The sequence below is a fragment of the Rhipicephalus sanguineus genome, chromosome 11 (assembly GCF_013339695.2).
Source record: "Rhipicephalus sanguineus isolate Rsan-2018 chromosome 11, BIME_Rsan_1.4, whole genome shotgun sequence".
Classification (NCBI taxonomy): domain Eukaryota; kingdom Metazoa; phylum Arthropoda; class Arachnida; order Ixodida; family Ixodidae; genus Rhipicephalus; species Rhipicephalus sanguineus.
Genome location: NC_051186.1, coordinates 84628444 through 84644506, shown reverse-complemented (window position 1 = coordinate 84644506; position 16063 = coordinate 84628444). Strand labels below are relative to the sequence as shown.

The following is a 16063-nucleotide window of genomic DNA, read 5'->3' as shown; positions in this document are numbered from 1 at the left end:
GCCCAAATAAAGAGCTCCGTATCTTCCAGTCTTGCCGCAGCATTCTTCACCGTCACAACCACGTGACAATACTATCGATAGTGGTGTCAATAATGATGATGTTGCTGGCCGGCCATATTGCCAAAAAATGTGCGATAGCCTACTATCAGGTTCGCTTAATTTATGACCAATTTTTGGCGAGGGAAATAGATTATTTCCGCAGTGGAAATGGCGGAATACGTGGACCAAAGAAATTTTATTCAAAAGCAACCAGTTATACCTTACAATTAACATAGTTCTTCATGTTTTTTATTTTGAATTCAGAAAATGCAATATAAGTTTGAAACCCCACCGTTCCACCACATGTGACAGAAATGGGAGAAATAAAGACAGATAGATAGAAAGAAAAAATAAAGAGAAACAAAGAAGGCCGCCCAGGTCCGCACTTCCTTCAGGCTTGGCACAGCTAATGCGAAGCTGCCTTCATTTTTCTTGAGAAGCCATAGGAATAGATGAATATGGAAAAACCATAATGCAGGAACAAAAACCTGAATATATATTTGATAATGTAGGGGGATCCAGTTGCACTACACGAAATAAAAATAATAGGAAAGATGAAATGCTGTCATAGGTTGATGAGTGCAGATGATTGAACCTAGCGTTGTTTTGTGTTATCCCCAGATGAGGCACCTGTAATAAACATCGTGCCAATCAGATGCCATTGCTCCTCCCAAATGGGACAGCATGCTTAGAGGATTAAACTCTAAAGGCGAGAATAAGGCAGCCGCACTAGTTTGTTCCATCTGAAGGAACGGTAACATACACAACGTTGTAGTTGCTTCGGGAGCATAATAAGTAGCTATGCATCCTTCGTGACAACATTAAATACCTGAGTGTGTTGTACTGCAAAGCAATAGTTTTGTTAAATGCACTAATTTCGCGTACAATATTGCTCAAAAACAAGGTTTTTTTTTCATTTGTGGTTGCTGATTTTTTTTGCAGATATTCGACAAACAGTACATTCAATTCGCACTTGGTTTTCATAATTCGAATTCACTTCGAAGTTGAAAATTTCATATTCGCACACCTCTACTCTTTGCACATTCTGATTTTCGCTCTTCGGCATCATTTGGCCAACAATCCTCGGAAGTTGCTAATGTTTTCGAATTTTTTTCGGAGACGCTTTGATGAGAATAAGTTTGATGCCAAATACGGGCCATCTTTGATAATCATCCCACCGTTTTGCGTATATATTTTAGAATTTTAAACTATAGAGGTGAGATTTGGTAAAGGATATTTGGATGTGGGAGAAACATTGTCGGCAGTTGCATGTCTCTCTTTATAAGCCCTCTGCTGTGCAAAGCATGATAAAAAATTAAATAAATAAAGTAATTTCTTATCTCGATGGTCCAAAGCAAAGTACCTTCAGTTCGCTGCATACTACTTGAACGCGCCATTTAACCTTCAACTATCAAATCTCTACCACACGACAATTTTGAAAAGAGACGCACACATAAAGAACATACAATGAGGGGTTGTGTCTGCGTTATTTGTTGTTGCTTCGTTCGTCCGTCGCCGAAATTCCATTGTGGCTCACCTGTTATGCGAGACCAACTAGCCACACTGAACCTATAACTAGTTAATGTTAAGCGCGCATTGAACTATCGCTGTGAACGCAATATACGGGTTTCATGGTGATGATAATATAAGGATCCCCTTTGAGGCAAGCTGGACGCATATATCAATCCTGTACTACGTACAATGAGCTGTGTTTAGTGTTGTAAACTGACGCCTAAAAAAAGAAAAAAAAAAGTACAAGTGGGTTTTATATTTGGTTTATGAACGTCCTAATTTTATATAGCATGTGAAAGTTTATTCAGTATAGATGACATATACGAGATGCTATAGGCGAACGCACAGTCGAACACAACTCAATTATGATAGGAATTCAATAATGGTGCGCTGTGCGAATTGTAAGCAGGCGAGGGGAAAATTGCAGATTGCGCTGCATACCTGCGCCGATGTTATGACACCCTCCGCAGCCAATAGACTGTGGCACAATGGCAATTTCGAATGCTGTTGTGACGTCGAAAAAGTGGTCACAAATCAGAGATCATCTTCCAAATGAACAAGTCATATCGGCGGGAGAGCACTTCGAGAGAGCAATAAATCAGGCTGTTTGCGTTCGTGTCTTTCTTAATAAATGAAGGCAGAGACGAACGCAACGGACAGAATTCGTTGTCGTCGTCTCTGTCTCCGTTCTTGTCTTTTGCGCTACCAGAATCTGTGAATATCGGAGAAAACGCTTGCAAGCAAAGTTCCGACTAGCGCCAGCCCCTTGAATGACACTATAATGAGACTTTAGCTAATGTAATGGAGAATTTTAGCCCACAAATGGTATGTATCGCATCAGATACATTTCTTGTGGTAGTTTCTGGTATGTGTGTCTCAAATATTTTACGTCCCGGTATCTTGAATCATACGTCGATACAATCTGGATACAAGCATCGGACGCGTTGTCCGAAGGTCGAGGATGTGTTTTCTTCCACTTTAGCTTCTTTGTACTTACACCATTATTACTACACTTCGTTGCTTCAGTGGATTTGACTGTGTCGCAAAACACACTTCGTGAAAGTGGGATAAAAAACAGGAGAAAGTGACGGCGCTTCAATCTCTCCTATCGCCCTTTTCACGAAATGTATTTTGCGTCAAATTCACGCACACTTAAGCAATGTGAGCACCAACTCGCCCATTTCGATGGAGGTGATATGCTATAGGCCCGTGATACTGCGCGATGTCAGCGCACGTTAAACAACACAGCATGATCGAAATTTCCGGATCCCTCCGCTACGGCGCCCCTCATAATCATACAGCGGTTTTGGGACCTAAAACCCCGCATGTTATTATTAGCAACCCACCAAAAAGAAGTATATTTGGTACTACGTTACAGTAAACACTACCAATAATGTCCACTATACTTTCTTCGATTTCGTTGCCTTCTACTTGCATTATATTACTTCTAACAATAAACTGAGCTCTTGGTGGATTCTCTTCCGTTGATACAATTGCAAAGTATTTTTGCCCACCCTGTTTAGCAGTAGCGTTGTAAATTTCTTAGTAAGCGGACAATTCCGCATTAATAGTGGAAAATTCTGCACCAGCATTGACATGGACGAGTGTACTGACGTCGTTAACATGAACGTCAACAGGATCCGTCGGAAATAAAGTGAGCTTGGTGTTTTTTCGAATGACGTTGCTCGTGCCTTTCGAATCGAGGCAATTATTTTTCTTCTTCCGTAGTAAAAGGACGCTGACGTATTAGCAAGAGTTAAAGGCGTCAAAAGAGGGCGAGCGAGGTTGAACGATAGGGTAAACGGCCTGAGAATACGGATGTCTGAATAGGCTTTCCAGGTGTCGCAGGGCGGCGGTAACGGTTCAACATGTGAATGAGGTATTACTGACAGAGTGAGTAGGCACAAATTAACGAGACACCTAGTAAGAATACAGACAGAGCGTTACTTCCAACTGGGATTGTTTTCACACGATCCGATAAATACATACAGAGCAAGTGGCAATAACAGACAAAAATGAACATTCAGTGTTGCGTATAAACTCCGATGCACACGTCAGGTGCAACGCTATTGAAAGCTATGCAACAGGTTTGGTTACGAAGTGGTATAACTCCGCGCGTATCGTGGTCGGCTTTCGTGGTTCTAAATACTCGCGCAGGACGAGCATGAGCTTGAGCGTGTGGCTTCGTGACCACCTGCAAATGAAATACAAGCAACCGAACACAGCGAGACGCTAAGTGAGGTCGACGATATAAATAGCCGTGTTACGGATTTTGTTTCTTTTTGTTAGCCCAAAATACAATTTATGTACTACACAGCCTTCAAAAAGGAACAGAAATCTTATTCTGGGCGGCAAAAACATTGAACGTTTTCTGGTGAGAACGCACTTACTGCAAAAAATTCGGCAGATCCCACGTACCGTGGGAATCGATGTTATGCGAAGCATGCGCGAGATGGTGACTGTGGCGTATTTTTCATATTGAGCGAAACGTTGCGGAATGATGCTAGAGAAATATGGAAGTGGTATACGCACACTCATATGTTCAAGAGTCACATATTTATTATATAACCAGTTGTTTACAGTTGCGTAACGATGGCAAGAGCAACATGGGTGTTACCAACACCAGACGCGGTAAGCTAATACGTAGCCATATCTACATTCCTCATGGAGTTTCGTTGGTTGGCTTGACTCTGTGCTTAGCTTTGTCGGCTTTGCGCGCACATGGTCGCGTGCGTGGAGCCATTTGGGGAGCATTTGCTTCGCTTGGTGCAACGTGAACTGTGTGTTGCGATTGCTTCGTCCGATTTCGCTGCCTCCGAAGATGCCGCCTCCAACAGAAAAGCGGAAGTTCATCACGCTGGAAGATAAGGCTGCAATCATCAGTGAGGTGGAAAAGGGCAGCAAAAAAACGGACATCACCGAAGAATTCGGCGTTGCGTGCAGCTCGCTGTCCACGACTCTGCGCTGATCCGCGTTGATCCACCGGAGCCGGAAGAAGGTACGCCTGTAGGCGCATTTGATGACGGTACTGGTGACAGCGCAGTGCCGCCGTCACTGACCAGTGCATGGGGCGAACTTTGTGCCGTGCCAAACGAGATTCCCGATCGAGAGGCATGAAATTATTGCGTGGTCAGGCCCGCCAAAACAAACTTACTGACTTTTGGAAATGAAATGTGTTTTTTCGTCTGTTGATAGTAGGCTGTGGTTAGCTTGTGTTTCGTCGAGCAAGACGCCAGGATGTCATTGATGACCCTGGAACGAAACTGCCTGCCACGGTCGGTCAAGAGCTTGCGCGGTGCCCCGTGTTGAAAAATGACTGTTATGGAGCAAGACGTCTGCTACGTCGGTCGCGCAACTTGTTGGAAGTGCGCGAGTAATTGCAATCCGTGTAGCATAGTCCGTGGCAACGGCGATCCATCGATTTCCCGAGATAGACGTAGGAAATGGACCAAGCAAGTCGAGGCCGACACGATGAAACGGCTCATATGGGATGTCGTGTGATTGAAGACGGCCAGCAGGCGGGAGAATAGACTTCTTCCGGCGCTGACAAAGGTCGCACGAGGTCACGTTACGGCGTACCGACCTATACATTCTTGGCCAGTAGAAAGAACGGCGTGCACGATCGTAGGTGCGGGAAAATCCGAGTTGCCCCGCTGTCGGCACATCATGAAGTTGGGCCAGAACAGTCGAACGAAAGTGTGCCGGAATCACAAGCAAGAGGTCAGGACCGTCAGGTATGAAACTGCGACGAAGCAAGGTTCCATCGCGTAGCACGAAGAGACGAGGGGGGGGAATCATTAGTCGGTGAGTTGAGGCCGTCAATGATCTTGCGGAGAGTCGGGTCACGGCGTTGCTCAGCAGAGATGTTGAAGAGGTCAGTTATTGCGAGCACAGATGGAATGCTATCGTTCGCCGAATGTTCTGGTGGGTCTACGGGATAACGAGACAGGCAGTCGGCGTCCTGATGCAAGCGGCCAGACTTGTAGACGACAGTGTACGTGTACTCTTGAATTCGCAATGCACAACGAACAAGGCGACCAGTGGGATCCTTCAGAGAAGACAGCCAGCAGAGGGCGTGGTGATCACAGACAACGGTGAAGGGTCTGCCGTACAGATAAGGACGAAATTTGCCGACGGCCCAAACAAGAGCGAGGCACTCCTCTCTCCGTTATTGAATAATTCCGTGTAGCCGCGGAAAGAAGGCGCGTATGTAATAACGCAATCCTGACTACGTTGATTTTGGCCGAGAACAGCGCTGATTCCATGACCACTGGCATCGGTACGTACTTCGGTGGATGCAGAGTCGTCGAAATGAGCCAACACAGGGGGCGATGCGAGTAGGTAGACGAGATGAGAAAAAGCCGACGCTTAGGCAGGACCCCAAGAGAAGGGGACGTCCTTTTTAAGAAGGCATGTGAGGGGCTGCGGAATCGCTGCAAAATCTTTAACAAAGCGGCGAAAATAGGAGCATAAGCCAAAAAACGACCGAACGTCATTCGAAGAACGTGGATTGGGGAAGTTCGTAACGACGCGTATTTTTGCAGGGTCAGGCCGTATACCCGAAGCGTCAACAAGATGGCCCAGCACGGTGATCTCGCGGCGGCCAAAGCGGCATTTCGAAGAGTTGAGCGGAAGACTTGTGGTGCGAAAGACTTGTAAAATAGCCGACAAGCGTTGTAGGTGGCTTGAGAACGTAGGTGAGAAAACGACATCGTCGAGGTAGCAGAGGCATGTGGACCATTTGAAACCCATAAGGAGGGAGTCCATCAGGCGCTCAAATGTTGCGGGTGCGTTACACAACCCAAAGGGCATGACTTTAAACTGGTAGAGCCCATCTGGTGTAATAAAGGCCGTCTTCTCCCGATCATTTTCATCGACAGCGATTTGCCAATAGCCTGAGCGAAGCTCTATGGAAGAAAAGTACCGTGCGCCATGAAGAGAATCAAGGGCGTCGTCTATTCGCGGCAAAGGGTAGACGTCTTTCTTGGTGATCTTGTTAAGGTGCCGATAGTCGACGCAGCACCGCCAGGTGTTGTCCTTCTGCTTTCCAAGAACCACAGGGGACGCCCAAGGACTCGAAGATGGCTCGATGATGTCCTTAGCGAGTATCTTGTTGACTTCCGTTTGAATAACGCCGCGCTCGGTAGCAGAGACACGGTAAGGACGTCGATGAATGGGTCTTGCGTCCCCGGTATCAATACAGTGGGTGACCAGAGATGTTTGGCCAAGCTGCGGCGAAGCAAAATCGAAAACGCCGCGGTATGACGCCAACGAAAGGCGTAGTTCCTTGCTTTGGGAAGGGGAAAAGTCCGGGGCAATCATGTCGTCGAGCGGGTCATCAAGTGGTGCGCTAGAAGCAGGGCTTCCTGAAGCCGGTGGTGGAGTATCAATGGCTAGGGCCACAGCGTCGTGTGTGTCTAAATGTGATATAGTGCCCAGCGTGATACCTTCGGGAAGCAACTCTACGCAACGTCCAAAGTTGAGTACAGCTATACATGCTTGGTTCGCAGAAACAGTCACAAGGGAGCGAGGCAGCGCTACACGTCGCGTCAGAAGAACGTCCAAGGAAGGGTAATCAGGTAGTCGCCTTCACGGACAGGAGAGTCAAGGGTGAATGAGACGTAAGTAGCTGTACCTGAGCGCAGGTGTACCAACTGGAACAGCGCATAAACGTGGTGGCGACGCGACGTTGAGGTCAGGCATAGCAGGAAGCTTTAACTGTAAAAGGCCAGAACAGTCGATAAGGCAGAATGCGTGCTCAGAAAGTCGAGGCCGAGAATGAGGTCATGGGGGCACTCGTCCAGCACAGCAAAGAAAACTGAGGTCTTGTGGTCATCGGAGCTACACGCGCAGTACACATTCCAAGAACGCGAGGTGTACCGCCATCGGCTACACGAACAACAGATGATGAAGCGGGCGTCAGGACCTTGCGAAGACGGCGAGAAAGGTGAGCGCTCATTACGGATAATTGGTCGCTAGTATCGATGAGCGCCGAAACAGGCACGCCATCTTCTTCTACGTCCAAAAGGTTTTGTTGGGTAGCCAGAGTCAACAGAGGATTTCCGGGTCGGTAGGCCAATGCAGCATCACCTCCGGGAGCTGCACTGGTCAGTTTTCCGAGGAGGGACGGCGAGGGTACGGCGAAGGTGAGCGACGGGGCAAAGGTGACCGAGAATGTCGCTGGTTCTGCGGGGACGGCGAGCGGTCGGAGCGTAGGGTCGAGGTTTGGGCGTGAATGTTCGTAGGGTCTTCGCGGGCGTAGAAAGATGAGGATCGAGTCTACTCTGCACGGTACGTTGCACGAGGAGACGATGGCCGACGATGACGACAATAGCGAGAAATGTGGCCGACCCTCGTTTCAGTTGGAGCATATCGGCCTGTCATCTCGTGTGCGCCACTTGTTCGGATCATGGAACCTGGAATAGATCGGTTGTAGGCGGTAGGAGGGAGCAGTGCTGACCACGGGACGACTGAGGGCACATATGGGCTTTATACTTGCGCTCGCCAGTTCTTCGCGCACGACGGCCTGGATTAAGGACACTGTCGGGCGGGTCTCCTCGTAAGAACGGGCCTGCGGTCAGGATGGGAATGCTGCCTCGATGTCGCGCCGCACAAGGCGCAGGAAGTTTTCGGTACTGGGCGGTGGCTGGAGCTGGACGTCTTCGCACGACGACGTGGCGGCGGTGTTAGGGAGCCGGAGAAATTGCTACGTGACTCGACGACTCTTCGCTTCTTCAAAGCGTCGGCACTCCCTGATGATGTCGTCGATGGTGGAGCAGTCCTTGTAGACTAATAAGTGAAATGCGTCATCGGCGATGCCTTTAAGAATGTGGCTGACATTGTCAGTTTCGGGCATTTGGTCGTCAACTTGCCGGCACAAGGCTAACACATCCTGGATGTACACCATGTACGGTTCGGTCGACGTTTCTGAACGGCACGAAAGTTCTTTCTGGGCGGCTCGTTGGCGTGCAATAGGCTTTCCGAAAAGGTCTTTCATTTTTTGTTAGCATACGTCCCAACCGGTCAGCTCCTCCTCGTGCGTGTCGAACCACACAGTGGCCGCTCCCCGGAGGTAGTAACTGACGTTGGCCAGCATCAAAGTGGGATCCCACGGTATGGTCTTGCTGGCGCGCTCGTAGTCGGCCAGCCACTTCTGGACGTGCACGTTTCAGTTCCGCAGAAGGTACCATGGTCTCGAAGATGGGTCACAACAACGTGGCTGGTTTCAGCTGGCCTAACGGGGGCTGGATCAACGGGTCTGCCTGTCGACATGATGGATTGCCCAAGGAGACGGCCACTGCGAATTTCCGTGGTGAGCATCGGATATACGCCGCGCCTCCACCAAAGATGTTACGGGGAGACGACAGACGAAGGCTCTATTTACAATATTTACACAACCGCAGTGATCGGGGTAACAACCAAGATGGCGGTACAGCAACGAACCCCGTCCTCCTCCTCTTCATCCTCTAGGTAAGCTGCACATAACATAATATGAACTGCATTACTTGAAATGGCGTTCGTCATGTGGTGTACACTGCGTGCCTCGGCTCTTTCTACAGTCCAAGCGCCTGCAGCGGCCGATGAATGAATGGGCGGACCATTGCTGGGGCACATTTCGTAGGTGTTCTTCTGCGCATAGCTTGTCCGTTGCAGGGAGGTCCAAAACATCCACGAAGCTTTTCTTCGTGCCAGCTCAGATGCTATGACTGCTTTCGTGCTTGTTTTCAACCAGAGCTGAGCGTCTTTGTTGACGCTGATTAAATAAATGATCGCGTTGTTGAGATTTGAGGCATCGTCTCATTTGTTGTGTGTTTTTGCTTTTACTTGTTATTCTGGCCAATTTTCCTTGTAATTGTTGTCCGTATGTCAGAAAAGAGCGCTGTGTTCTTTCTCCATAAAAGCTATGCAAACGCCCTTTCTTCTTAGGGCAACTTCATGAAGGCCACAAAACGTAGGTTATGATGGAGGCGAAATGCTAGAGGTGTGTGTGTGTGTGTGTGTGTGTGTGTGTGTGTGTGTGTGTGTGTGTGTGTGTGTGTGTGTGTGTGTGTGTGTGTGTGTGTGTGTGTGTGTGCGTGCGTGCGTGCGTGCGTGCGTGTGTGTGTGTGTGTGTGTGTGCGTGCGTGCGTGCGTGCGTGTGTGCGTGTGTGTGTGTGTGTGTGTGTGTGCGTGCGTGGCGTGCGTGTGCGTGCGTGTGCGTGTGTGTGTGTGTGTTTGTGTGTGTTGTGTGTGTGTGTGTGTGTGTGTGTGCGTGTGCGTGTGTGTGCGTGCGTGTGCGTGTGTGTGTGTGTGTGTGTGTGTGTGTGTGTGTGTGTGTGTGTGTGTGTGTGTGTGTGTGTGTGTGTGTGTGTGTGTGTGTGTGTGTGTGTGTGTGTGTGTGTGTGTGTTGTGTGTGTGTGTGTGTGTGTGTGTGTGACCGGCACGTTCAGGCGCAAACGAACGCGCCCAAGAGTGCTTGACGCAGTTTCCCAACACCATCGGTTTCCCGTTTCTCGCATTGTGTGCGTAAGCCTTCATAGAGCGAAGTATGCACCACCACTAGGGGCGCTGTTGATCAACGCTATTTTTGCAACTTGTCCTTGCCACACTTGTTCAGTCCTCTGACATAACACTAACGTACTTCTCTCGTCCAGCAGGACATCATCAGTCAAGCCCTTGCTGCTGCCGTGCTTTCAGAGATTCCGGCTGACGGCTAGACGCGACGATAGAGGTGAACTTTCTCCCGACGTCTACTGACTGCTGTTTCAAAAAAAGTTTCTTTTTCTCTCTTTCCCCACTAAACCACCGATAACTATTATGACGCTTGTATTTTCTTGAATTTATAAAAAGGCGGTAGATTTGCGCATGAGTGAGTGGTTCACTAGTAACGTCAACATCATTAGTCAAGAAATATTATTTCTTCTATAGTGACGTCTCACTTTGTGGAAATTCATTTATGCATCTCTGCGCTTACAGTTAAAAGCTTTATAGCTGGCGCACAAGCTTTATTTCTCAAACTTGCATTTAATTGCTGTAGTGGACACATGATGCACAGCGTCTGGAAAAATTGTACTTGTAAAATTACCTGTCTACATCTCCCAATACATGTACTAATGTTTATGACCATACCGATGCCTTTGCAGGTGAAATGTAGGATGAATCAAATTCGCACGTGTTGTTTTTAGCCGTGAGTATTCTAAGGTCTTCGACATTAGACTGCTACTAATGTTTACGAGGATTTCAATGTATGATCGGGTTAAATACAGGATGAATCAAATTTGTTGGGGTTGTTTTTCAGCAGCGAGTGAAGTACGATCGTTGACATCCGACATTCAGATTTATTGACGGAAGCGATATCACTCTTCATTAATTAGCTTCAATTCTACAGTTAGCGTCAAAACCATTTTATGCCGACTGTATGCCTCTAGCACTTATGACGTCCGTGATCATTATTGTGAGCAGGTGGTAAGTGACAAAGCACAATGCTTAGAAGATAATTTACAACAAAAGACACTTGGAAAGAAAGGTACATGTTTATATCGTGTATTTCTTCATGCCTCTCGAGTCTGTTTGCTTGTCACGTGAATGAAGAAACAATAAACTAATTGTAATTCTGCCGACACTAATTTTTCCATCGTACTATGATATTTTTGCGGCCATTTATTAGTATCGTTCGTCACTTAGCTCATTATTATTAATATTATTCTTCATAAGTTTTCAGATACGGCAAAAGCTCCATTCTGATTGTTTACTGCGAAAACTCTCTAAGGTGACGACGCACCACAGTAACCAAGGAGCGATATTTTATCAAATTTGTTTCTATCTCTATGCACTGGTGTATGTTATTTGTATGACACATTTGTTGACAACCTCTAATACAAGAACCGCTTTTCCCAAGTGTTAGCGCCAATACAATACACCGGGGGTGAATTAACTGGTGAAATCAACCCTCAAAACTCCACGAAATATATATAGTAGAAGTACAACTTTATTCATAAGGGTTGGGATAAGGGGTCATGAGCTCGATGGGTGGGGCCCCAAGTCCAGGGCTCCACTGGCTACTGCTGCCTGCCTGACGTGACCAAGAAGCGCAAGCTGTACCTCCGGGTCGTAGCTGGCGAGCTGGGCCTCCCATTGCTCGAAAGTATTAGATAGGTTGTAGTGGCCTAAAAAGGCATCTAAAGTTGGTAGTCGGTTTAGGCATCCCCACGAGATGTGATATAGAGATGGTGAGCCGCCACACCACGGACAGGCGTGCCCATACAGCGTTGGGAACAATTTGTTCAATCTTTGTAGATTGGGAAAGACCCTTGTTTGAATCCTACGGAGGTCAATCGCGTCCTCCCCTTCTAATGATTTGTGGGGGGCGCTGTATTTTTGTCGAGTGCCTTGCGGGTGAGCCAGAATTTCGCGAGGGGCCATTCTGGATGGGTCGTTGTCCTCCTCGTTAGTAGCCTCCTGAATCGTTTGAGGGGATTGAAAGTGCGATCGAGGCCCTGGTCGGTTCTTGAGCCCTCGAGCAAGGGCGTCCGCACTCTCGTTTCCCTCCAGGCCTGTGCGTCCCGGACACCAGATCAGCCTGTAGTTGTTTTTCAACCTTCCGCCTAGGAATGTATTTAGCTTTATAGGGAGGCGGCCTTTTAAAAATAAACGGCACGCTTCCTGTGAGTCGGAGATGATAATGATCTGTGGTTCCTCCCTTCGTTCTTGCTCTTTGATCGCAAGGGTAATTGCAAAGCATTCCGCCTTGGTGATGGAGGACGTGTACAGGGATGCACATGTCATCAATCTGTTGTCGCTGCTAAGTACTGTTGCAACGGACCGTTTGAAGTTATATATATGTTTTCTTTCGTTGAACCACAAGCATCGCTAATATTAGCAATATACTGAAAGGGCAGATCCAGTCCTATTGCATTTACTGTCCACCCTGCGGATGCAACCCGAAGTTTTAATTTGCGTGGTGTTCTTTTTTAGACGTGAGCTGGCTCTTTCACGTTCTTCACTTTCCACATCCCGGATTGTGTATATCTCCGGGGACTAATATCTTACAGCCAGGGCGGCGCGTGAAAGCGGCCACTTATCTGGAAAATACAGCACACAGATATAAGAACTAACACATTGCTATGTACCACTTGAAAATTACTAACGTAAAGACCCGGTCACGCGAGCGGCACGACGGCGCGCAGTGCGGCGTTTGCCGTTCTCAGGCTGCCGTGCGCGAGCGGATTCTCTTGCGCACGTCAGCCTTCACCTTTTGGAGAATGGGTCCGACACCCATTTTTGCGACGTACTCTGGCAGCCGCAGAGCGACGTGGCCAATCTGCGATTTAGGAGTGGTTGCCATGGCTACATGGGTGCGCCGCGTCGTCTGTTTTCTGCTTTCCACGTAATTTGCTTCCCCCGCGAGGCGCGTCAGAAATGCTTTATTTTGCATCATGGTTTTGGCGCTAGAATAATATTAACTGTCACTGCGATGTCGTCCGTGTTGTTGCCAGGCATGGTTACAGTAATCACTCGAGACAGGATTTTAGGCAAATGCCTATTTTGTTCCTAGCGCTCCTATCGCGCCATTTTCATATATGAGCATGGATTAGAGGTTAGCAAGGGCTTTTATAGTGTTGTTATAGTGCCTATAAATGCCTATTTTTCGCGTTCGTGCCTAAATGTTTACAAATGCCTATAAATGCCTATTTTCAAGATTGGCGCTTATATGAACACTATTTAGCCTCAAGTTTCGCTCCCGGGTGCTGTTTGAGACCGTTATTCATGATACCGCGTTAGATTGACTGTTGGGAACTATGGGTTTCAACCTAGTCACTTGTTCAACCAACCAAAAACCGCTAGCAGCAGTGAAGCGGGACACTCTGGCGAGCATTCGCCGCCGCGCTGACATGGCCCGAGCGGTTGGCGAATGCGAAACCGCAAAGAGCCGTAACCGGAAAAGAGAGTGAAGAGCAAAAAAAGAAAGAAAGATATGAAATGCTCGCAGCTTTTGTTTTGTTTGTAATGTACTTTTTAAGATGTTCACTGCGGTAGCGTAGCCAGAAATCTTTTTCAGGGAGGGGGGGAGATGGGGGGACAACCATACTTTATATATTTTTGTGCATGCGTTCGTATGTGTACGTGTATATACACACACGCAAAACTGAAAAATTTAGGGGGTGGGGGCGCCTGATTACGACAGTGGCTCTCTGCCAGGGGAGAAATTGGCTCTACGCAATTCGACCCGGCCAGTAGGAGTAATCCCTCCCTCCTGGTCTTTTTGCAATCTGACTGTCTGCTCCTGCTCTGCACTTCTCAATCATGCCGGAAAGACACTGCAGGAGTGCTCATTCGACAGTGGACACTTGACTCACTCTGCAAAACACGGGAGGGCGAACCGTGCGTGACAGAGCAGGCTATGTTCAAATGTTGGCGCCTTTGTGCCATCTTTTGCAGTAACATTTTGTTTTCCTGTCGTAGATAGAGGTCGCGCATGTAATCGTTTGAAATTATCTGCATTTATGTGAAAATGTATTGTGCCTATATTTACGATATTGGAAGCCTAAAAGATTGTTTTGTCTGCCTATTTTTGGCGCCTAAAACGAGCTTTTTTAGGGCCTAATAATCCGGCCTGTAGTAATCACTGAGCAGTTTGTCCCGCCTGATTCACAATTCCCGACTCAGCAACTCTGCGGAGACGAGTGATCGCCCGGGTAAAGCGCAGATGCGCGAAACCTCGTCATCTCACGTTTTGTGCACGATGTGTGCGAGATGGGATCACGTCATGTGATTGCTTCGCCAACGCTCTCGCGCAGCCGGCGGCGGTCGACGTTCAACGCTACCAGACCCAGGCGCGCCGTTACGGCAGCTTGCCGCTAACGTGACCGGGTAGGGGGTAGACAACGTCGAGAAGAACGAGCGGGGTCTTGTGTTCCCTCTTTTTTTCCTCCTTACGCTTGTAATCATTTTCTACTATGTTAGCTGATTCTTTCGGCTACTAAGCATGACTTTTGCATCCCGCAACAACTCCAAGAGAAGGGAAGACCTTCGGAATATTTACGTCTGCAAGAAAAAAGAAAACTTCGTTGAGTAACTCGGAGATAACAGCAGCGCGAAATAGACACGAACAGCATAACGCGCGTTCCTAGAATGAATGGAGTACAGTTTCCGTCTTTAAAACCAATGGTCTGTAAACAACGCATCACACCTGCTGGAAAATTTTAACTACGTCCAGCTATACGTTTGGTCGAACCTGTCAGTGCTCGGCTGAGCAGAACAATGCGCTGCATGCGGAAGCGAATTCTGCGCGAATAGCAAGCCACTCATTTATATTACGAAAGCCTTGGAAAGCATCTACATAGAAAGGCCTGATGCCGCTGTGATCAGTCGCTTTGAGAGCCGCAACTTAGGCCTTCACATGGCTGACAGGAGCTCGAATAGACAAATTCAACAAGAGAAGCAACATGGTGCAGATGCGTGCTCTTTGAAAATCATCATTTCGGTGGCAATATAAAATAAATAAAGACAACGAAATGTATTTTGCAGTCAAATTCACGCACACTTAAGCAATGTAAGCCCCAACTCGCCCATTTCGATGGAGGCGAAATGTTATAGGCCCGTGATACCTGGCGATGTCAGCGCACGTTAAACAACCAGGATGGTCGAAATTTCCGGAACCCTCCGCTACGGCGCCCCTCATAATCATATCAGCGGTTTTGGGACCGTAAAACCCCACATGTTATTATTAGCAACTCGCCAAAAAGAAGTATATTTGGTACTTACGTTACAGTAAACCCTACGAATAATGTCCACCTATACTTTCTTCCACTTCACTGCATTTACTTGCATTATAATATGTCTAACAAATAAACTGAGCCTTGATGGATTCTCTTCCGTTGATACAATTGCAAATGCACTTTTGCCCACCTTGTCTAGCAGTAGCGTTGTAAATTTCTTAGCTAAGCGGAAAATTCCGCATTAATAGTGGAAAACTCTGCACCAGCGTCGACATGGACGAGTGTACTGACGTCGTTAACACAAACGTCAACAGGATTCGTCGGAAATAGAGTGAGCTTGGTGTTTTTTCGAATGACGTTTTCGTGCCTTTAGAATCGAAGGCAATTATTTTCTTCTTTTCCGTAGTAAAAGGACGCTGACACATTAGCAAGAGTAAAGGCGTCAAAACAGGGCTAGCGAGGTTCAAGAATAGGGTAAACGGGCTTAGAATACGGATGTCTGACTAGATTTTCCGGGTGTCACAGGGCGACGGGAATGGTGCAACGTGTGAATCAGGTATGACTGACAGAGTGACTAAGCACAAATTAACGAGACACGTAGTAAGAAAACAGACACAGCGCTACTTCCAACTAGGATTGTTTTCGCACGGTCCGATAAATACATACAGAGCAAGCGGAATAACAGACAAAAATGAACATTCAGCGTTGCGTATAAACTCCGATGCACACGTCAGGTGCAACCTATTGAAAGCTATGCAACAGGTTCGGTTAATTGGTATAACTCCGCGCGTATGTGTAGTCGGCTTTCGTGGTTC

The 16063-nt window shown here is 47.5% G+C and overlaps 1 protein-coding gene across 1 annotated transcript in view; it reads right to left on the bottom strand.

Annotated features, from left to right (window-relative positions):
* The window catches only part of LOC119375206 (uncharacterized), a 113280-nt gene extending 100406 nt beyond the window's left edge, over positions 1-12874 (bottom strand). Inside the window, exons 1-2 of the mRNA XM_037645392.1 lie at positions 12782-12874; positions 8564-8704 (exon numbers count right to left, since the gene is read on the bottom strand). Of these exons, the coding sequence (XP_037501320.1) occupies positions 8564-8704; positions 12782-12874 (234 nt within the window). The remainder of the gene's footprint in view (positions 1-8563; positions 8705-12781) is intronic.
* Between the last annotated feature and the right edge of the window lie 3189 nt (positions 12875-16063).